The 22,046-nt window shown below is 39.1% G+C and overlaps 1 protein-coding gene across 1 annotated transcript in view; it reads left to right on the top strand.

Annotated features, from left to right (window-relative positions):
* Positions 1-20,615, top strand: part of LOC106157809 (uncharacterized) — a 45,358-nt gene extending 24,743 nt beyond the window's left edge. Inside the window, exons 29-62 of the mRNA XM_087015516.1 lie at positions 303-468; positions 759-952; positions 1,345-1,440; positions 1,826-1,976; positions 2,177-2,346; positions 2,640-2,802; positions 3,580-3,767; positions 4,109-4,204; positions 4,636-4,786; positions 5,057-5,214; positions 5,442-5,604; positions 5,987-6,177; positions 6,472-6,567; positions 7,039-7,183; positions 7,416-7,576; positions 7,773-7,932; positions 8,165-8,364; positions 8,654-8,749; positions 8,944-9,091; positions 9,346-9,503; positions 9,874-10,033; positions 10,569-10,762; positions 10,960-11,055; positions 14,004-14,157; positions 14,500-14,660; positions 14,966-15,104; positions 15,490-15,659; positions 16,025-16,688; positions 16,926-17,045; positions 17,377-17,412; positions 17,654-17,716; positions 18,057-18,287; positions 18,694-18,817; positions 19,469-20,615. Coding sequence (XP_086871642.1) covers positions 303-468; positions 759-952; positions 1,345-1,440; positions 1,826-1,976; positions 2,177-2,346; positions 2,640-2,802; positions 3,580-3,767; positions 4,109-4,204; positions 4,636-4,786; positions 5,057-5,214; positions 5,442-5,604; positions 5,987-6,177; positions 6,472-6,567; positions 7,039-7,183; positions 7,416-7,576; positions 7,773-7,932; positions 8,165-8,364; positions 8,654-8,749; positions 8,944-9,091; positions 9,346-9,503; positions 9,874-10,033; positions 10,569-10,762; positions 10,960-11,055; positions 14,004-14,157; positions 14,500-14,660; positions 14,966-15,104; positions 15,490-15,659; positions 16,025-16,688; positions 16,926-17,045; positions 17,377-17,412; positions 17,654-17,716; positions 18,057-18,287; positions 18,694-18,817; positions 19,469-19,767 — 5,662 coding nt within the window. The 3' untranslated portion in view covers positions 19,768-20,615. The remainder of the gene's footprint in view (positions 1-302; positions 469-758; positions 953-1,344; positions 1,441-1,825; positions 1,977-2,176; positions 2,347-2,639; positions 2,803-3,579; positions 3,768-4,108; positions 4,205-4,635; positions 4,787-5,056; positions 5,215-5,441; positions 5,605-5,986; positions 6,178-6,471; positions 6,568-7,038; positions 7,184-7,415; positions 7,577-7,772; positions 7,933-8,164; positions 8,365-8,653; positions 8,750-8,943; positions 9,092-9,345; positions 9,504-9,873; positions 10,034-10,568; positions 10,763-10,959; positions 11,056-14,003; positions 14,158-14,499; positions 14,661-14,965; positions 15,105-15,489; positions 15,660-16,024; positions 16,689-16,925; positions 17,046-17,376; positions 17,413-17,653; positions 17,717-18,056; positions 18,288-18,693; positions 18,818-19,468) is intronic.
* Positions 20,616-22,046: the final 1,431 nt, after the last annotated feature.

Genomic DNA, 22,046 nt, shown 5'->3' with positions numbered 1-22,046 from the left:
GGCTGAATGCAATCAGATTAACACATTAATTTAAATACCTCCTTGTTTCAAACATTTTTGTATAATAACTTGGTTCAATATCAGAAAGGGGTGTTAATCTCTTAATATGATTCCATTCAGCGAGAGTCCCTGTGGAATTGGTATGATCTATATAGACATATTCATTGGGAATGACTCCTTTGATTTGTCTAGTATGCAGTAATTTGGTAGCGGCGTAACCAGGGTATTCTCTTAGACAACCTGTTTTCAAACATGCATATCATTCTACTCACAAATCTTTAAATCCCTTAAAAAAATTACAGCCTAAGAGTACACCTGACCTTCCCGGATACTGTGGACTTTGACCAGTTCCTGCGAAGTGACCCCCTGAATGCCAGGCAACAGTTGATTGGCCAGCTTCAGAATGAGGTGATGGCAGTGTTTCGACCTGAGGTGGCTGCCACCATAACAGATATATGGATGGAAAAGGTGAGGTTCAGAAGCCACTGTACGTGACATTAACTTAAGGATTGAAGATGGAGAAGCTAAGGTTTAGAAAGTCACAAAATTAAAGAAACTTAGATAATATTAGGTAGCTGCAATTGAGAAGATGAGGTTCGTTCACATGATTTAGGAGAATATATGTATGCGTCACTTTAGGACCAGTTGAAATTTATGCATTGGTACAGAAATCATATTGCATGTCAAACATGTAAAAAAGAGAAACAACTTTGAATAAAAAATGTTTTAGATATTAAGAATAACAATTTTGTTTTCAGAATTTTATTCCCTTCACCATCTCCAAAAGCCTTGACAGTGATGTGAACCTTGTGGAAGAGTTCTACACATTTCAAGAAAAAGTCAACAACAGCCAGGTTTCAGTTCATCTTGGACCAGCTGGCACTGTCACAGCAAGTGCTGCCTCCTACCAGGGAACTTTTGAACTTCTTTGTCCAAGAAAGTGCTCCGACGGGTGAGGATGGGTCGCTCTCAGGGCATCTGTTTTGAATAATAGTTAAATTTGTTATAATAAAATTTGAAATTCAGATACTGTCACAGTATCATTTCACACTATTTGATTTCAGAGTCAGTTGGTAATGTACCGGTAGAATTCTTCAAATGATATGTTTTATTATTTTAGTTTGGTTGCCAAATTGTCTTATTTTATGCACTTTTTACAGTGGTAATGTATGCTATCTTATTTAAAATAAAGAAATGGATTGGAAATTTTTTTAATTAAATACTTTTCTTTGATTTTAATTTCTTTTACTTTCCAAATCCATAGTTGCGGAAAATAAGTAGAAAGAAGTGACTTCAGCTAATAATTTTTTTTTCAGCTAATAATTTTTCTGTTTTTCTTCTCAGTGTAGACAAAATGTCTTGCATGACAATACCAGGCTGTGATTGGTCAGATTATGACAAGAACAAAACCTGCCAGAATAATGCTTTATTAGCAGAAAGGTACGAGTCAAAATGTCTTGAATATTTATGAATTTTGTCTTCTGCCCGTAGTTAATCAATAGTCTTTGTTGATTAAATATCTTTTTCCCTGTGATGGTGATTTCAGTTCTGAGTAAATGATGAAATAAGAACTAATTAGCAGCTCTTTTCTCTTATTCTAGCAAATTCTTAAATATCATTCTCCTTTTTCTATGACTTGCAATTACAACATCATTATTAACCATGTAAATGTTTGTCTTTTTGAAAACTTGAATGAATTTTGTTCATGAACCAAATTGTAGCTCTGTCCACTAGTATTCATGTAATACCATTTCAGCATAGAGACCAAGGTGTTTTTCCCCTGTACAACACAGTTTACTAGTATTCATGTAACACCATATTTCAGCATCGTGACCAAGGTATTCTTCCCCTGTGCTGACTTTACCAGTCTCCCCCAGGATGAGAAGACACAGGTTCTCTCTAACTTTAGGAACCAGCTGTATGGCCACCTCCCCAATGTGTCGGCCAAAGCTTTACATTCATTCAAGTTTGAAGAGGTGAGAGTTTCACACATATACAGTTTGAGGAGGGGTGAGACAGGGGTCTCAGTTACAGTATATGCTATATGGCCTTATTTTCTACAAGGGTGGTCAGATTTTGGCTTTTTTAAAAGTAAAAGCAACATATTGTAAATGAACCTATTATATTATATTATATTATATTATATTATATTATATTATATTATATTATATTTCAGAACAGTGCAGATATCATTCAGTTCACACTACAGGGCACTATGAGGGACCCCACTCTGAACAAAACCTACAGCCATCTAGAGGAGCTGTTTCAATGGCAGAGGGGGTTCACAGTGGGACCAGACACAAACAGGGCCAAGTACAGGGCAAGGGATCCCGAAGATTTTACCAAGTAAGTCATAACTACATTGATTTATGTACATGTTTTAGTGTTTTTTTGTTTAATTACATGGAGATGTTTGTGCCTGTCTCAGACTATCTTAGGTATTAATATCGTTATATAGAGTGAGACAAAATGCAATTTTAGACTATCAAATAATCAGGTAAATTTGACTATTTTAAATGATTGTTTTAATACAAGTAAAATTGTGTATGATGTGTTATGTTTTTCATCTGGCATTTGTATGAAGCTGTTCTGGTAGATAAAGTTGATTACATTTTTCGATTGTTTTCTTTTTCCTCCAGCATTCGTATGAAGCTGGTCTATAATGGTACTGACTTTGATAATGAATTTGGGCAGTCTCTCACAGCCAGACAGCAATTTACGTCAGAAATACGTCGCTCACTGTCAGCGGCCATTTCCAACCCAGATGTGACCACTACCCTGGACAATTTCTGGATGGAGAAGGTATTGATCTGTCACTATTTATATCATGTTTATTATGTGTGTTATGTTGTTATTAAGTATTGAAAAGGGTATGTATGATTATATCATTTTATGTTCAGACACTGTCGAGGATTAAGAAAAAAGTGAACCATTTTTTTTGGCTGTAGCATTTATACATGTGTGTGATCTTTAAGTTAAAAATGGTTTTGTGAAACTCCCAGAAATTTCACTGTGCAGCAGATTTTGTAATTTATTTATTTATTTAAAAACATTTTAAAACATTTTGGATTTTTTGGCCCTTGCAATTAAAATGATGACACACACACAAAAAAAAAAAAATCGATGATTAAAAAAAGTAAATGTATTTCAAATTAGCATACCTAAATGGACCACTGTCATCTTGGAGAGTAAAAAACTTTGTCAATACCAGCACTGACAATTTGCTCATGGAGCTTAGTTAAAGGCAGAAAATTGACGTAGCGGTCTTTTAGACTCTTTGTGAAACTCACTTAAGTCTTAGTAGCATTAGCAGGGGCAGATCCAGAAATATTTTTTGGCAGTCTTCCAAATTATCTCTAATGATCCATCCTCCATTTTTGACTGTCTTCCAACAGATAAATTAGATGCCCATCAATGTAAACTTGAAAAAATTCTGACTGTCTTCCAGATGACCCAGAAGACGGCCTTTATCTGCCCCTGCATAAGGGTATTACTAAGACCTTTTTAGCCAAAGGAATTCATCATAGACTTATATGAAACATTTTCAATGTAATTCACACAAACATTTTTTCTCCCCAGGACTACATACCCTTCACCTTCAGTAAGCCTGTGGACAGTCCTGTGTCACTGCTCCATCTAGTGGACAATGTCAGAGCTACAATCCAGGCAGGGGTTCTGAGAGTGATCGAAGCCAAAAAATTTGTCCCACCCAAGGTCGAGTGGTTTGGTTCCTTCCATGAACTATGTCCCAAAGATTGCTCAGAGGGGTGAGTGCATGCACTGAAATATGTTCCAGTAGTGCTGGGGTCACTTTGTTTTGTGTTTTTACATGGTATGAATATTGTATTTTTAAACTCATAATTCCTAAAAATTAAAATATCCCTATTTAGTGGCAGCTACAAAACTGAAAAGCAGGCTACCTTAATGTTGTTCTATTCTGTACAGAAAAACCACAAATTCTACACAGATACATATTTTAATGAATCCTAAAATTATGCCTCTAAAAACTGCACATTCATTTATCTCCATTGAAAAGATCAAGTTATTACTGTTAACAAGTAGTTTTGTGTTAACCCTACATTTAATATCTGGTCTATTTCTGTTGTAGTGGCAACAGCAGCAGCTGTGTCCTTATTCCTGGCTGTGACTGGGGAGACTATGATGTTCCACCTATCTGCTCCAACAACAGTTACTTGGTGGAGAGGTGATGAAATGTGCAGCACACAATCCACTGTCTCATCTAATGCAATTAGCTGTCTCATCCAACACAACCATCGCAACTAGCACAATCAGTTGTCATAACTTTAATGTAACGTTATCAGCTGACATGTGTAGCACAATTAGCTGTCACAATCAACACAATCAGTTATCGCATTGAACACATTTAACACAGCTGTCACATCTAACACAAATGTTTTATCAGACAATAAGATTTAATATCCAACACAATTTGAAGGCAAAACCATATAAATCAATGATACATTTACTACTGTCTGATCAGAAGCTATTTTGATGTGGCTATCTTGTTTATGGTTAATTTACACATGCAAGCTGGGACAGGCCAGTATGTGCCCCTATTATATGCACCAATTATGTGGTGACACAGGTCTGATATTTAAATTTGAATTATTTCAGAAAAAATGTCACAGTGTTTTTCCCATGCATGGATTTGGGATCCCTTTCTTTGAAGGAAGCTGAGGAAATACGGGAAAACTTCCAGGCATCCATCCATGCCCTCTTGCCCAATGTCTCCTCAAAAGCCATTCACTCCTTCATGTTCAATTTGGTAAATGTCAGATATTCTTAGTGTATACATGGGGGAAGGAAGTGGAGGGGTTAGATTGGTTTGACTGTTGTTAATCTCGTTGGTGTCTTTGAACTGACATATACTAGTATAGTTGTTAAATTAGAGATAGTCAAGTGTGATATTTTGGTCATTGAACTGTGAAATGCATAATGTTTATCATAATAAAATGGGACCATCCTTTATCACTATATTATCATAGCTTGACATTGAAATAATTGAATACTTTGTATGTTTTTAATAATTTTCCAGCCAAGAAGCCTCAGCTTCATCCTTCAGGGCACGATGCAAGACCCACCAGTTGTAGAGAGTTTGGGCATCCTCCAGAGGGGGCTGCAGAGCAACTTTGCTGTTGGCCCAAATTCTGACCCCAACAAATACACAGCTACCACCAGTGATGGCTTCACCATGTAAGTGTGAGTGTAAAGAAAGTGCCTAAATGCCCACATTTCTCTGCATGGTTTATACATTTTAATGTTTATTATCTGTTAATAGAAAATGTAATGTATTTTATATTATTGACATTAAGCAATGTGAAGGTCAAACCATAGAGAGCCACACCAACTGAAATGAAATGGTGTTTGGAATTTGCAGTGTCATTTGAGATCATTTGATACTATCAACCCTAATGTTGCAGGGTCCATGTGAAATTTTCCTTTAAAAATGCTGACTTGGTGAATGTCTTGAAGAAGAATCCACTGACAGCGCGTCAGGAGGTTGAGCAGTCAGTACACGCCATAGTAGACATGGTTCTGAACAAGACTATAGCCAACAGAGTCCAAGATATAAGAATTGATCAGGTTTGTGACATCAAAAATTAAAAGTGAATTGAATTTTTATGTAGAAAATCTAAAGAAAATAAAGAGCGTAATATCCTGTTTTGTATGTTACATCACAAGCACTGAGATATATACACAGCTGTAGGGAAAAAACAATACAGTGTTATTATAAGACAATATGGAACCAAGTATCTAAGACAAAATTAAAAATGTTTGATTTCTTGTGCACTTGTGGATACAAGTTGTATGTTGCTAATGAAGTTCAAATCTGGTTAATTCATTCTTTTTGGATAATTTTTGATACAAAAACTGTCAGTGACTTATGTTGGGTTAAAATGTGGCTTAGTATATTTCCTCCCAAAAAAGTGGAACAAAACAATGGAACCATTTTATTACATTACAGCGCCACATCAGCTTTGCTATCACCAAACCACCTGGTTCCCCTCTGGACTTGATGGACCATGCCAAGAGATTTGAAGCTGAAGTAGGAGTTGGAAGCATCCATGTCACAATAGAGGGGGTAAACAGGGTGCCTACAGCAGTTAGTGTGACTGGCTCTTACCAGGATATATGTCCAGTACAATGCTCTGATAGGTAATCTCCCCCCTCCCCCATTCTCTCTCTCTCTCTCTCTCTCTCTCTCTCTCTCTCTCTCTCATGTGTGTAATGTTTTTGTGTATATGTACATGTATAATAAAGTATGTTCCTTGTTGTTTACCAGGCAGTTGATTTCAATTTGTGTTTCATCATGCACAGTTATGTGTTTCTGTATAATGATATGATATTCAGTGTATGCACTGTTAGGGGTGTGTGTATTTGCATACAGATACATGTATCTAGCCAGTTACTTAATCACATATCTGTATATTGCTGCCCTCTGTATTCCAGAAAAGACCAGTTGTCATGTGATGCAGTAACAGGGTGTGCTTGGTGTAGTATTGGTCTTGTCTTGGCCTGTTCTAACAGCTGTCTGCTGCCAGAAAGGTAATTGTGACCCGGGAATTATATCATATACAACGCATCAGTGCTGTACGTGACAGTGATCAACACGAGGCTCCTTTAACCATGCTAATACTTGAATGAAGCACTTATAATAGAGAAGGCCTTTTCAACATTTTTCACTGTGACACACCTTTTAATTTGAAGTTCATTGTTAACCATCTGTATGTCTTAATATTCAGAGATGTCTAAAAAATGTACAGTTTTGTCAAACAGTCATTTTGTCACAGTGGGTTTGACATCTTGTTCATTTTCAAAAATCCATGGACTAAGTAAAACAACCCTACATGTATGACACAAATTGCTCCACCTTGTACTTTACATAACAATAATATTTTGTTTCATATTTACCTGAACCATTTTTATAAAGTATTTTTCAATTATTATTATTATTATTATTATTATTATTATTATTATTATTATTATTATTACTATTATTATTATTATATAACCCAGGATAGTAGTGTCCACCTCTGTTCCCTGCCTGGACAAACTGACCACTGAGGAGGAGAGCCAAATGTTGAAGAATTTTGAGAACAAAATACGGTCTTCCACCATTGGATTATCAGCCAAAGCTTTACGGAACTTCACATTTACTGAGGTCAGGTTTCTATGGCTAAGGTTGTATCATTTACAGGTGTCTAGATTTCCATTTCCCTAGTAGATGTACATGTAGCCAAAATTTATAATTTTATTATAAATTGTATGAATTTAAAAAAAATTTGGAACACCCTTTACTTAGTCAGTAGTGTTATTTTCTGTATTGTCAAATTACGATTAATTTTTGTTTTACTTACTAAGTATTTCTAATCATTTTTATTATTCTTTTTCAGGATACCCTCTCCTTCACTCTAGCTGCTGTGATGAACGATCCACCCCTGAACCAGACTTACCGCCATCTTGAGAACTTGCTGTCATGGTCCCAGGACTTCAGGATAGGTCCTGACTCCAGTCCCAGCCAGTACAGGACACGGGAGGCTGGAGACTACACCAGGTATGTGCTGGTGGTCCGTTCTTTCTTCTTCTTGTTAATTCTTGGTCCATACCAGTACATTCTTTAATGTAGGATAAGTCAAAATCAGGTGAGATAGCATAAAATGGGGCTATTCCCATGTAGAAGTTTGGAATTGAAAAATGTTGGTATTATTACCTTTTTTAGAAGGGTTTTTTTCTGCCTTTCTATATAACAGTATGAAGGTGAAAGTGCTGTTCAAGGGGGTGGACTTTGACAGCCAGCTGATGAGGTCACTATCCCTGAGGGACCAACTGAAGCAAGAGCTTTACACCTTGGTCAACTCTCACATGGCTCAAGAGGTCGCACAGACAGTGGATGATGTGTGGATCAGAGGGGTGAGTTTGTGTGTCTTATTACTTCTGTCACATCCAACACAATACACTGTCACACCCAACACAATATACTGTCACATCCAACACAATATACTGTCACATCCAACACAATATACTGTCACATCTTACAAAGTATTCTGTTACATTTACCTAAGTATACTGTCTCATCTAACACAATATTCCGTCACACTTTTTTCTGTAGGCCAACTCTTTATAATATCATTCCACATTCCAGAACTACATCTCATTCTCAGTGAACAAGACCACAACTGGTCAAGCTAACTTGTTGAGTTCTGAGGCGGCCAAACTGAAGGCAGCTGTAGACCAAGGAGTGGTCAATGTCAAGGTCAGTGGACTGACCCTTCAGGCTGAAGATGTGGTGGTGGAGGGAAGCTTTGAGGATCTGTGTCCTGAACCATGCTCCTCACAAAATGGGTGGGTTGAATTTTGTTTTAATTTCCTGTGAACATTGAAATAGTTGTGATACAGTTATGAAAGTAGGCTTCTAGGTCAGACTGGTTTGGGATAATGTTACATAAATTTAAATCATTTTATGTATCTTTTTCAAATATTGCATCAGATGTCTGTTTTATATTCTGTTTCCGAACCCTCAGTCCTGATAATTAATAGTTTAAGATACACATATTTTAAAAATCTGCCCTTTCTAAATCACCTGTCATTGAAAGAGAAACTAATTATAATGGTATCTTAATTTATTTTGTAGAACAACAGAGATGATCTGTGATGGCCGGCCTCACTGTCACTGGTGTTACCTTGACAACCAGCCATACTGTGGTGACGACTGCCTTCTGCAAGAGAGGTAGGACAAGTGGCAGTGTGAAAACATTGGTGTATGTAATTGCCATGATTTAAAATTTTATAATTTGCTAAGAAAAATTGCATTTCTGGTGAATTGCAAAAAAATTATTTATCACTGCCCAGATATATTATTTATAGTTGTGTGAAAAAGTTTAAATCATCAATTTTAGTTGGTTTATTTTTGACCAATCACAGGTTCTCTGACATAAGTGTGTTCCTGCCATGCCTACCAGACACACTGACACCTGCAGATGAGCAGGAACTGCTGCAAGATTTCCGATCAAAAATTCTGGCTATTGCACCGGTCACTGATAAAGGCATACAGAACCTTACTCTCCAGGGGGTAATGGGCATTTCTTTATATTCTGATAGCCTCACCAGCATCACTGAACTCCTAATGAGTTGCTACATTGTTATTGTTTTAGTATTATACCAGTAGTAATACATGACCACGAATGGATTTAATTCAATAATAGATGAAATTTGCCTTAGAAAGAGAAAATATTTGATATTTTCTATCTGTTTTATTATCATTTGGTGAAAAAGTTGCTGTAATGCTAATAGAACATGATATGAAACTATTTTTACTGTACACAGCAAACCATCCACTTTGCCATTCAAGCAGCACTGAAGGGGCTATCAATAGCAGATGCCAGACAGAAGATCCAGAACCTTCTGGCCATGACTAACTTCAAACTTGGCACCAAGCAAGAACCTGGTGCCTTCACAGTGTCGGCTGCTGATGATTACACCAAGTGAGATCAGAATCACATTTTTGTGTATCAAACAGAGTAAAATTTTATTTTTTGTCAGAATTGACAGAATCTTCACCACTTTTTCTAGCTGTTTTTGATTAGAAGGAAATGACAGTGCTTTTTTTCATTTTTTTTTTTTTTTGCTTATGACGATTCTATTTTTAATTAAATCAGTCCAATCATATCCATGTGATATGCGGACTTTCCAGCGGACTTCTTTGCAATCAGCAAACTGAGAAAAAAAATCATATTTAATTTTTCCAAGCACAAAAAATACTGAGTATGTAGTTAATAAATATAATATTTTTATAATTTTATGAAACACTGTAATTAGATTTTAAACCTGCATCACTCTATTTCTCTGTTCCAGTGCTGTTTTCACTCTTATATTAAATGGTGTGGATTTTGACCAGCTGTTAGCCCGCTCTCACAGTCTGAGGAAGGACATAATGGCAGAGCTAGAGAAACAGTTGACATCCTATTTCAGTGCCGCGGTTGTCAGGTCACTGGGACATCTGAGTCTACATGGGGTAAGACATCCTAGTTTGGGCTTGGGACTTTTGTAAAACTTTGGAAGGTTTCAGAATTTTTTGCGTCTGCTTGGAACATGACAAGAAACTTAAGTACAGGCTCTAGATTTTTGTTAATCTTTGCCATGGATGAATTTCAATTTCAATTAATTTTTGTAATATCCAGAAATCTTGGTATTAAGAAACGTTAGAAACTGGATTTTGGAGTAAAACTTTTGAAGGATTTTATACATTTATTTGTAAATTGCAATAACCATTGTTGCAACTGGTTCATTTTATTAATTTAAGATTTGTTGAGGCATTGCTTCCAAATATGCATAATTTGGTGACTCTCTGTCTGCTACCACCATCATTATACAATTTATTATATTATACATTCATTTTACATTAAATGTGCAGTTTTGTTATTTTTTAGCCATATGCATCACATTATTATTAAGTAAGTCATCTAAAAGATTGCTAATAGTTCTGTAATTCTGATGGATCCACTTTAGAAAGCACTTGCATACAAGCTGTAAACTATTTCATTTTTCAGAATAACCTTACTTTTGCTCTCAGTAAGCCAAAGAACCTTACAAGTATAAATTTGAAGTCGGAAGCAGAGGCTTTTTTCAGGGCTATAGACAGTGGCAAAGTCAAGGCCATAGTGGCTGGAAATGAGGTCAAGGTCATAGGGAAGACTAAGACGTTTTCATTTGAGTCTATGTGTGACCAGGAGTGCAGCACTAGGTGAGGCTGTCTCAATTAACACATTTTCTAAAACATGTCTCAGCTAACACATTCTGTGTAAACCATTGTCACACCGAACATATTTCTGTATAAAACATTGTCACATTAAAAATATTTATGACTAGAACACTGTCACAGCAAACACAATCAGTATATATGTATGACTAATTTCAAATGTGGTATCTTTTCATTTTCAGCACACAGCATGCTACATGTGTGTCTAAGCCAGGATGTGGTTGGTGTACTGTAGATGAAGGACCTTACTGTGGTGATAACTGTTATCTGACAGAGAGGTGAGAGTTAGGGAGGGTTGGGTGTAGTAGGGGGGTGTGGGGTGGGTTGTATGCCAGGATGTGGTTGGTGTACTGTAGATGAAGGACCTTACTGTGGTGATAACTGTTATCTGACAGAGAGGTGAGAGTTAGGGAGGGTTGGGTGTAGTAGGGGGGTGTGGGGTGGGTTGTATGCCAGGATGTGGTTGGTGTACTGTAGATGAAGGACCTTACTGTGGTGATAACTGTTATCTGACAGAGAGGTGAGAGTTAGGGAGGGTTGGGTGTAGTAGGGGGGTGTGGGGTGGGTTGTATGCCAGGATGTGGTTGGTGTACTGTAGATGAAGGACCTTACTGTGGTGATAACTGTTATCTGACAGAGAGGTGAGAGTTAGGGAGGGTTGGGTGTAGTAGGGGGGTGTGGGGTGGGTTGTATGCCAGGATGTGGGTGGTGTACTGTAGATGAAGGACCTTACTGTGGTGATAACTGTTATCTGACAGAGAGGTGAGAGTTAGGGAGGGTTGGGTGTAGTAGGGGGGTGTGGGGTGGGTTGTATGCCAGGATGTGGTTGGTGTACTGTAGATGAAGGACCTTACTGTGGTGATAACTGTTATCTGACAGAGAGGTGAGAGTTAGGGAGGGTTGGGTGTAGTAGGGGGGTGTGGGGTGGGTTGTATGCCAGGATGTGGGTGGTGTACTGTAGGTGAAGGACCTTACTGTGGTGATAACTGTTATCTGACAGAGAGGTGAGAGTTAGGGAGGGTTGGGTGTAGTAGGGGGGTGTGGGGTGGGTTGTATGCCAGGATGTGGTTGGTGTACTGTAGATGAAGGACCTTACTGTGGTGATAACTGTTATCTGACAGAGAGGTGAGAGTTAGGGAGGGTTGGGTGTAGTAGGGGGGTGTGGGGTGGGTTGTATGCCAGGATGTGGTTGGTGTACTGTAGATGAAGGACCTTACTGTGGTGATAACTGTTATCTGACAGAGAGGTGAGAGTTAGGGAGGGTTGGGTGTAGTAGGGGGGTGTGGGGTGGGTTGTATGCCAGGATGTGGTTGGTGTACTGTAGATGAAGGACCTTACTGTGGTGATAACTGTTATCTGACAGAGAGGTGAGAGTTAGGGAGGGTTGGGTGTAGTAGGGGGGTGTGGGGTGGGTTGTATGCCAGGATGTGGTTGGTGTACTGTAGATGAAGGACCTTACTGTGGTGATAACTGTTATCTGACAGAGAGGTGAGAGTTAGGGAGGGTTGGGTGTAGTAGGGGGGTGTGGGGTGGGTTGTATGCCAGGATGTGGTTGGTGTACTGTAGATGAAGGACCTTACTGTGGTGATAACTGTTATCTGACAGAGAGGTGAGAGTTAGGGAGGGTTGGGTGTAGTAGGGGGGTGTGGGGTGGGTTGTATGCCAGGATGTGGTTGGTGTACTGTAGATGAAGGACCTTACTGTGGTGATAACTGTTATCTGACAGAGAGGTGAGAGTTAGGGAGGGTTGGGTGTAGTAGGGGGGTGTGGGGTGGGTTGTATGCCAGGATGTGGTTGGTGTACTGTAGATGAAGGACCTTACTGTGGTGATAACTGTTATCTGACAGAGAGGTGAGAGTTAGGGAGGGTTGGGTGTAGTAGGGGGGTGTGGGGTGGGTTGTATGCCAGGATGTGGTTGGTGTACTGTAGATGAAGGACCTTACTGTGGTGATAACTGTTATCTGACAGAGAGGTGAGAGTTAGGGAGGGTTGGGTGTAGTAGGGGGGTGTGGGGTGGGTTGTATGCCAGGATGTGGTTGGTGTACTGTAGATGAAAGACCTTACTGTGGTGATAACTGTTATCTGACAGAGAGGTGAGAGTTAGGGAGGGTTGGGTGTAGTAGGGGGGTGTGGGGTGGGAAGTATGCCAGGATGTGGGTGGTGTACTTTAGGTGAAGGACCTTACTGTGGTGATAACTGTTACCTGACAGAGAGGTGAGAGTTAGGGAGGGTTGGGTGTAGTAGGGGTGTGTGGGGTGGGAAGTATGCCAGGATGTGGTTGGTGTACTGTGGGTGAAGGACCTTACTGTGGTGATAACTGTTATCTGACAGAGAGGTGAGAGTTAGGGAGGGTTGGGTGTAGTAGGGGGGTGTGGGGTGGGTTGTATGCCAGGATGTGGTTGGTGTACTGTGGGTGAAGGACCTTACTGTGGTGATAACTGTTATCTGACAGAGAGGTGAGAGTTAGGGAGGGTTGGGTGTAGTAGGGGGGTGTGGGGTGGGAAGTATGCCAGGATGTGGGTGGTGTACTTTAGGTGAAGGACCTTACTGTGGTGATAACTGTTACCTGACAGAGAGGTGAGAGTTAGGGAGGGTTGGGTGTGGTAGGGGTGTGTGGGGTGGGAAGTATGCCAGGATGTGGTTGGTGTACTGTGGGTGAAGGACCTTACTGTGGTGATAACTGTTATCTGACAGAGAGGTGAGAGTTAGGGAGGGTTGGGTGTAGTAGGGGTGTGTGGGGTGGGAAGTATGCCAGGATGTGGTTGGTGTACTGTGGGTGAAGGACCTTACTGTGGTGATAACTGTTATCTGACAGAGAGGTGAGAGTTAGGGAGGGTTGGGTGTAGTAGGGGGGTGTGGGGTGGGTTGTATGCCAGGATGTGGGTGGTGTACTGTGGGTGAAGGACCTTACTGTGGTGATAACTGTTATCTGACAGAGAGGTGAGAGTTAGGGAGGGTTGGGTGTAGTAGGGGGGTGTGGGGTGGGTTGTATGCCAGGATGTGGGTGGTGTACTGTGGGTGAAGGACCTTACTGTGGTGATAACTGTTATCTGACACAGAGGTGAGAGTTAGGGAGGGGTGGGGGTAGTAGGGGGGTGTGGGGTGGGTACACTGTATCACAATACCTGATCACAAGGGACCTTTCTGTTACCTTTTTGTTTAAGTGGGTGCCATAAGATTGCTGTAATTATGAAAACAACTTTTTAAAAATCTTTAAAACCTCCAGGTTGCCATACCAGGCCTTTATCCCCTGTAACAGGACAATGAAGTTCAATGCAGCAGAGATCTCAGAGTTGGAAAGAAATTTTAGAGCAGATCTTGTCAGACGTTTCCACCCAGCTCTCACAGATAAGAACATTCCAGAGGTGACGGTAAATGAAGTAGGTATCAAAAACAAATGTATCATGTTGTATTTTGCATAGTTTTGATTGCAAAACTTTTCCTCTGCTTCAGAAAGATGGTGGGAGGGGAAAATCCAAGAATTCCATCACCAGTTTCCATCTCCATTATGAAATGGGCAAATAATTAGAAACTTATGAATTAAAGAGTTTATAGATCATAAATTTCTCAAATATTTTGGAAATTGCAACGCTTTTAGTAGACAAATATTTTAGATATTTGCTGGAATTTCAAATAAGGTTTAGTTGTTACTGACTGAAACTGCTATACAAAGGCCTTAAGCTCATGGTATAAATTCACATATATTTGTATATCATCTTCAGGAAGGCGTGAGGTTTGTCCTCCAGGGAAGTATGCAGGTGTCTGATCTCTCTCCATACAACAAGACTGTGCTGGATGCCATGTTCTCTGTAGCCGGCCGGTTCTATGTGGGACCTGACGGCAAAACTGACATTCCAACAAGGAACAAAGATGACTTCACTGAGTAAATAACTCTTTATCATTTACACACACTTTCAGCACAGGATGGGGATAAGAATGTCATATCAAAAATGGCTTTAAGCTTCTGAAATATTTTTAAATTAATTATTAAAAGGTAGTAGATATGCTTTGAGCAATTAAGTTAACTTTGTAAAGATGGTTATATATTAAAAAAATTAAAACAAATTATTAGATATAAGCAATCTCAAATTTCATTGTGTCTTTTAAGCCTTAAAAGTCAAGGTTGGTCCACCTATGCTATACAAGTCAAAATTCAATAGATTAATATCCTCTCTGTATATATTCCAGTGTACTTATGACAATGGAGTTCCAAGGAGAAGACATCTTATCATTTCCCACTGATATTATTCAGGGACTGAAGACTTTCTTCAGCTCTGAGTTGCCAGCAGAAGTGATGTCAACATTTACTGTCACGGACATACAGGGGGTGAGTCTTCTACAGCTCTCAGATGTTCAGTATTGAAATTTATCCAAAAAAAGCTTCTGCGTTTGTAGCCGAAGGCTTTAATGAAGCTGAAGGAATCAAAACAAGTGCAATCTTCCCGAACTTTTCAAACTACAAGTGTCAGATTTTTACCGCTACTTGTGAAATGCAACAATTGCCATTTTATTTATTTTTATTTTTAAAAGTGTCTGAAATATTTGAAATTGAAACTCAAAATGGTTTATAGATAACACTTTTTCCAAGAATAATGAATACTATTTACTTATACCTTGATGATAAAGAGATATATGTGTTGAAATTTATAGATACACATTTTTTGCTCTATAACATCACTGAAACTGTGATGCTGTAATCTCTGTTCTCCTAGGATACCATAACATTCACATTCTACAAGGCAGAGAGAAGCACAGTGAACTTAGTCTCTGTGGCTGAGAGATTCGTCCAGCAGCAGAACAGTGGGGTGTCCCTGATAGTGGCACTGGCCAGTGGTCATTCACTGACCCCCAGCAGGGTGTCCTATACTGCGGACTATCACAGGTACTGGACAGCTAGGGTCATAACAGCTCCACGGCTCTCACAGTATTCACGTATTTCATAGGAAGATATTTTGATGAAAAAATTATCTAGTATATATTTTATTGAGTTTGGCATTTATGTTTTTTTTTAATTTGTGCCAGCCAAAAATGAATTTTTTTCCCTTAAGAATTGAAAAAGTCTAAATGCAATGAAAACGGTCATCCAGAAAATTGATAGTAGTGTCATATTGTGAATATATTCAATGAGGGACTTTCTATAAAAAAAAAAAAAACGAAAATGAAAAAGCTGTAATTGAAAATTATAATGATGTCATAAGTCTATAGACTACGTCACCTATGAATCATTCTGCTGCTCTCTCTCTCCAGCCTGTGTTCAGGTCCCAGACCAGCCATCATCTTCACCACAACTTTGTCTCCACTCACCACCGAGTTGCCTAGCAACCATACCAATGGGACGTCAACTGGTATCAAGAATATTGCAAACTCCACTCCTCCCAGCGTGCCAACAACAGTGATGGTGGATTCTACAACTGCTGGTAATAATGTATCCACTGCATCAATTGTCTTTAGGTCAACAAGTGTGCCATCATCAGCACCCCCTGGTGTCACAACCATACCAGGAATGCCTAACATTACCACTGCAACAACCTCAACAAAGGACACTGGGATAAGTGGTAAATCTACTGCTGGTGTCAAAACCACCCTCCATTCCAGCAACTTACCAACATCTGGAACAACTGTGAGTTCTCTCACAGGAAGGACTAGTTCAGGGGGACTGAACAGTGTGTCATCTGCTGCAACTTCAGGGGTTACCATGACAACAAAAATGGGAGGAGCCTCTACAGGATCTGGCCAATCAACAGTCAGCATGTCATCAGTATCAGTGTCAGTCACTCCCTCTCTGGGTGTCAGTGTTGGTGGTAATAGTAATGGAGGGCAGGGAACAACTACAACAGGACCTAAGTCTTCTCCAGACAGCTCCGCAAAGACAACTTCAGGAAACATGGTTTCTTCCCCAGCAAGTAGCGCAGTAAGTTTAAGTGAATAAATCTGTAAAGAATGTGGGATAATCTTAGTAACATTTTAATGTTTCATTGCAGCAGCCACACCATCTGATTATATATATGTTGCATTTGTGTCAAAATATGATGCCAGTTTCATATGTATTTGTTGTATTTATTGTGCATACGAAACATCAAGTTCAACATAGAAGAGGTTTTCCTTTTTAACTTTTTCCCGCAACTCTGGAAAATGTTTATGTCAACAGGTAAACAGTCAACAGACTACTCAGAGTAGGGTAACAACAGGAACTTCCAGCAACAGCACAGCCACGCCACCTGGTATCCAGACATCTCTGGCCAACACCTACAGCAGTGTGGACAGCAAGGTACTGGGGTACTTTGACATGAGCCTGTAGTAGATATCGTAGTAGTACAAGTTATTGTAACTAGTAGTATTTGTTGAGTAATATATATATATATATAGGACCTGCAGGATTAGTGTGGATAGCAACATGTACAAAATACATGTGACATAATTGAGAATTTAAGGCAAAGACATGAATATAATGCAATATATAAGCATATACTTTGCCAAAGAGAGAAAGGGGGAGATAGAGACAGAGATAGATAGTTTGAATTATTATTAGAAGTAGTCAATTATTGTTGATGTTGCACCAAGGAAGAATAATAGTTCAGCTCCCATGTTTTCTGTTTCAGACAACTCCTTCTTCTCCAACTGGAATAAAACCTCAGGTAAAGAATTCCATGAATACAAAAAATCTTCCATCTGTTTGGATATGCTTACATCTGATATAGTCAGTTCTCTATTATGAACCGAGTTATGTTTTTAATAAATAAGAATTTGATTTGATAAAAAACTTTCATGAATACTCCTCCTGACTATTTCCATCTTGAAAACTTTGTATGCCTAAATGCCTATAATGTGCAACAATTTATTTTCTACAGACTATATTTATGTTTATTGTATTTCCAGATCAATGTGATACCAGGTAAACCAGGTGTAGGGGGTACAACACCTGGACAGGTTACTGTACACGTAAGTGAAGAAAAAAGACAGAAGAACTGTTTTCAAAATTTTGCAGTTTGTGTACTACTTTTTTTTCTGGGTAGACATTTTGATGAGGATGTTGATTCCTGGTAATGTGGCTTTTGAGAATATCTTGAAATATTACATGAAATTAATTTTGTTAGATATACTTTCTCAACATTATCTCAAAGCTAATGATCTTGTTTTTATTGAAAACGTAGACGTGCACTGGTACCTCCTCTTCAACAGATTGTTAAACTTGGTTAAATTGACAAAGAAGGCTATGCACACTCTTATCCAGTGAAAAAAATTCATCTAAGATTTCACAATTATCACTTTTCTTCCTCAGATCTCCCAGTCGTCTGCTGCCCCCACCTCCGCCTTACTGCCTACCAGTCTGCCCCCTAGTGGCACGTGTGCTCCATCTATAACTATATACTACAACGGAACTCCAGAGGCTTTGAATGAAATTATTGATGTCCTGACCAACCGCACAAACTGTAGTGACATTGATGTGAAGAATGCGCGTGCGGGGTTAGTTGTGCCCCCTGTGACCCCTCTACCTTCCGTCAACCCTATGGTGAGAGTTTGCTTTTTCTTCCCAAATGAAAAGTCTTATAGATCCTATAGGTAATTGGGCTAATTTCCTATAGAATCCAATAGGATCTTATAGGATCCTATAGGACTTTTTCGTAAGGGTTTCTAAATTTCATTATGATTTATGAAGTTAAAGACCCTGTCACAGAACCCTTACATATGTTTTCAATATTAAAGATTTTCTTAGTAAATGAGAAATCATAGAAGTTGTGAGATTTTTATTTTAATTGCTTGATTTTATTTGGTAAACTGATGTGAAATTCCATAACTTGTACATTTACATTAACATAAGATCTCTATGTGATTAACACTGTTTGTGTTATGAGGGGAAAATGAATGAAAGTTTATTATATTGGATTTTATTTCTGTCATGTTGTGTTTCTATCCAGGGCCCTGAGAAACAAATTTTAACCAATGAGAAAACAGACACAGACGACAGCAGTCAGAAGGTTGGCCTCGGTTTGGGAATACCTCTAGGAATTCTGGGAACATTAGCAGCCTTGGGACTTCTGGGTAATGATATTGCTGAATAAAACAATTTAACTCTAGATGCTTCAGATAACTATATCATTTTATCTCCATCTGCACTCTTTTCCTGACTACAAATAAGGGCCCCTTTACACTGGACGGCGTCCTTTCTGCGTCCAGCAGCACGGCCCCATTTGAGAGTTAAAAAAATTATAATATTTTACCTGCCGACAACTGGCCGATCATTGAGCGTTCTTCTGATACAAAATCAGTGCTCGTGCTTCCTTATTAAGACCACAGCGATGCCAAATTTCATGGTCGCAGAGAGGACGCAGAAAGGACGCCGTCCAGTGTAAAGGGGGTATAAAAGATTGTCTCTGTTTAAAAGGCTTACACATCTTCAAGTTTTGAAGAAATTTGTTCATAAAGGCATTGCTTACAGAAGAACAATTCCAATATGTTGACACAATAATGCTAGTACATGTACATATGACACAACTGACATCATATCACCTCGTGATTGTTCATGGATGCCTTCAAGTATGTTCACACCTGCATTCTGACACATTGCAAATCCGTCATATATTCGAATTTCTATTTTAAATAGCAAGACAAACAATCGAACATATCATTTTCAAAACCGGTGCTTGTATAGCCTAGTCACAGTACATTGTATTGTGCATATCTGCTCTTCAGGCTTCCTGTGGAAGAGGAAGAAACCCAAGAAGACTCCAGTTCGTCAGCGTGCCGTCACACCTGTAGAGTCCTTCAACACCAACATCTACCAGGCCTCTATGGGGGATGACCTCAGCTACCAGTTCGGGCAGAAAGGAGCGGAGTTAAACCGTTTCAGAGACGACGAGGCCATTTTTGGGAGGTTGAACGAGCCGTCGGCAGCCAGTCCACGCCCTGATAGTGCTGGTAGTTTGGCCAGTTTCCGCAGCTCCAGCAGTGGGGGCAGTTATGGCCGAATGATGAGTTCCAGTCACCGCTGAGGGCTTTCTTTGACGTTGGTGTGTGAGAGGACTGTCTATATACGTAAAGTAATAAATGACTTAAAACGTTACAGAAGTAAGAAATTCATAGTTGTTGTATTGCTTGCTAGAAAAATGTATGAGTAATAACAATGGACATTGGGCCAGACAAATTGTCTTCATCTATTAAACATTTATTTTTATTATAGAACTGTAAATTTTCACAGTTTATGTTCAAGCTTTGATGCTGCAGTGAATAATTGAGCGGTTAATTGCCAATGAGATTGTTAAATTGTAAACAGTATTGATAGAAATTTTAATTCTTAAAATAATAAACAATAGTTGAGACGTCTATATACATAGAGAGATGGGCATGCAATAAATAAAGCTATGGGTCATAGGAATTGGATGAAATATATTATTTTCTTTCTGATGGTGACCTCATATTGGTTACTAGTACCAGTACCTCAGAGTTGATATATTTATTAGGATCAATATAGAGGCGAGCGGGTGCTTAAAAAGGGAAACCTAAGACGTTGAAACGTAGTATGCATTTTAATCATTTGTTAACAAGATTAGATCACTATCCATTACTTTAGTAGAAATGCAATCAGCAATGTTGTGTTGTCTTAGAATAATATTTTCAATGAATCTTGTTCCTTTCATTTTTTTTTTTTTTTGCTGGTGTGAAATTTCTAGAAAAATATTTATTGACATGTACACTTACTCTATTTTTGCAAAGTAGAAGCATAATAATGTGGAGAAAAATATCTTCAAAGGTAGTTTGCCGGAATTTTGCTTTCTTGTCCTGTTGAAATCGTCTAGTTTTAATCTTTCAATATATATTGACAATAAACATATTTTTCAAACTTGAGTGTTTTTCTTTTTAAATGGTTCTCCTATTATGTGATAGGTTGCGTTGAACACGTATTTTATTTGCAAAAAGCTTCAATTGTTTTAATTCATTAAAAAAAGCAACTGTACCTATCAGATGTTAGAGTAAAATGTTTACGGAATGGCAAATAAGCTCGTAAAATGTTCACCATATACAAATAATTCTTGAAGCCAGTCTGTGTTATGTGTATGATACAGACTGGGTGTAGCCGTTGTCACCTCCCTGGGGAGGATACAGTCCTGCTGCCGTGAAAAGTAGCATAAGAGCAATGTATTTTATTTCCCCGTCAGTCTAGGGTGTAGCTACTTAGGAAGAGGCTACACTTCACATCTTACCCTGGAACAAGCAGGGAGTGATGCATGTGATAATACTTGTCATTGGTAGAAGAAAAGAAATTTTGGTGAATTATTAACGCTTTCGCTTTTTTTTTTTTTTTTTTTTGTCCAGTGAAAGACCTTTGTCCACCCTGACCTTCAGAGATAACTTGACACCTACCTCTTCACTATAGCCTATCTTCATCGTGTCAAGTAACTTCAGAGATAACTTGACACGATGAAGATAGGCTATAGTGAAGAGGAAGGTGTCAAGTTATCTCTGAAGCTCAGGTTGCCTTTGTCCTGAATTCCCTAGGTGAGATATCTAAGCCATTCTGATGCTTCTTATGCATTCACTCTTGAAGGAATCGTTCCTCATTCATTTTATTGTGACTCAAGTTTCGATCGTGCCCCCTGTATTTCTTTAAGTGGTAATTCTAATATAACATACAAGTAATATAATATTCAGCTAAGACACTTGCATGCATTACGAGAAGCGCTTTCCGGGCGTACTGATGCACACTACACACGCGCATACGCACGTGCGCAACATAGCGATTCTATTTCGAGATACGGGGCCATGGAATCGAGACACTTGCGCACGTGCACAACATAAGGAACCTTTCGAGATACGGAGCCCTGAATGACGTACACAGTACCTGCAGGGGCTCAATACAACCGGTCAAGGGACGACACGTGGGGAGGCGTGTGAGAGGCGGAGATACCATTACAGGATTAAGCGGTCTTCCTTAGGGCCCTCATATTTAGGCCGTGGCCTAGCTAGCACTCGGCTCTTCTCATTCTGAAGAATGGTTCCTAAGTAATTAAAACTAGGTCGTGGGGCGTGAGGATCTTCAAGGGGAAATATCTTTGTCAAATGTGTCTTCAGTGTTTTTATAAATTGATCTTGTATACTGCTGCACTGTCCAAGGTGAGACTCAGGGACTGGTTGGGACATGGGATGACGACCCTGATGATGACTTCATGGCCAGGAGTGGTACAGTGGTGCCATCTAACGCCAACAACAGAAACATCAATGTTGAATTTGGAGAGACATGTAGGTCGGGTTCACGGCAGTGAAGGGGAATGTC

This window comes from Lingula anatina, chromosome 6 (genome assembly GCF_051362555.1).
Source record: "Lingula anatina isolate TDL-2025a chromosome 6, LinAna3.0, whole genome shotgun sequence".
NCBI lineage: Eukaryota > Metazoa > Brachiopoda > Lingulata > Lingulida > Lingulidae > Lingula > Lingula anatina.
The sequence above is the reverse complement of the archived record's forward strand: the minus strand, read 5'-3'. Positions and strand labels throughout refer to the sequence as shown.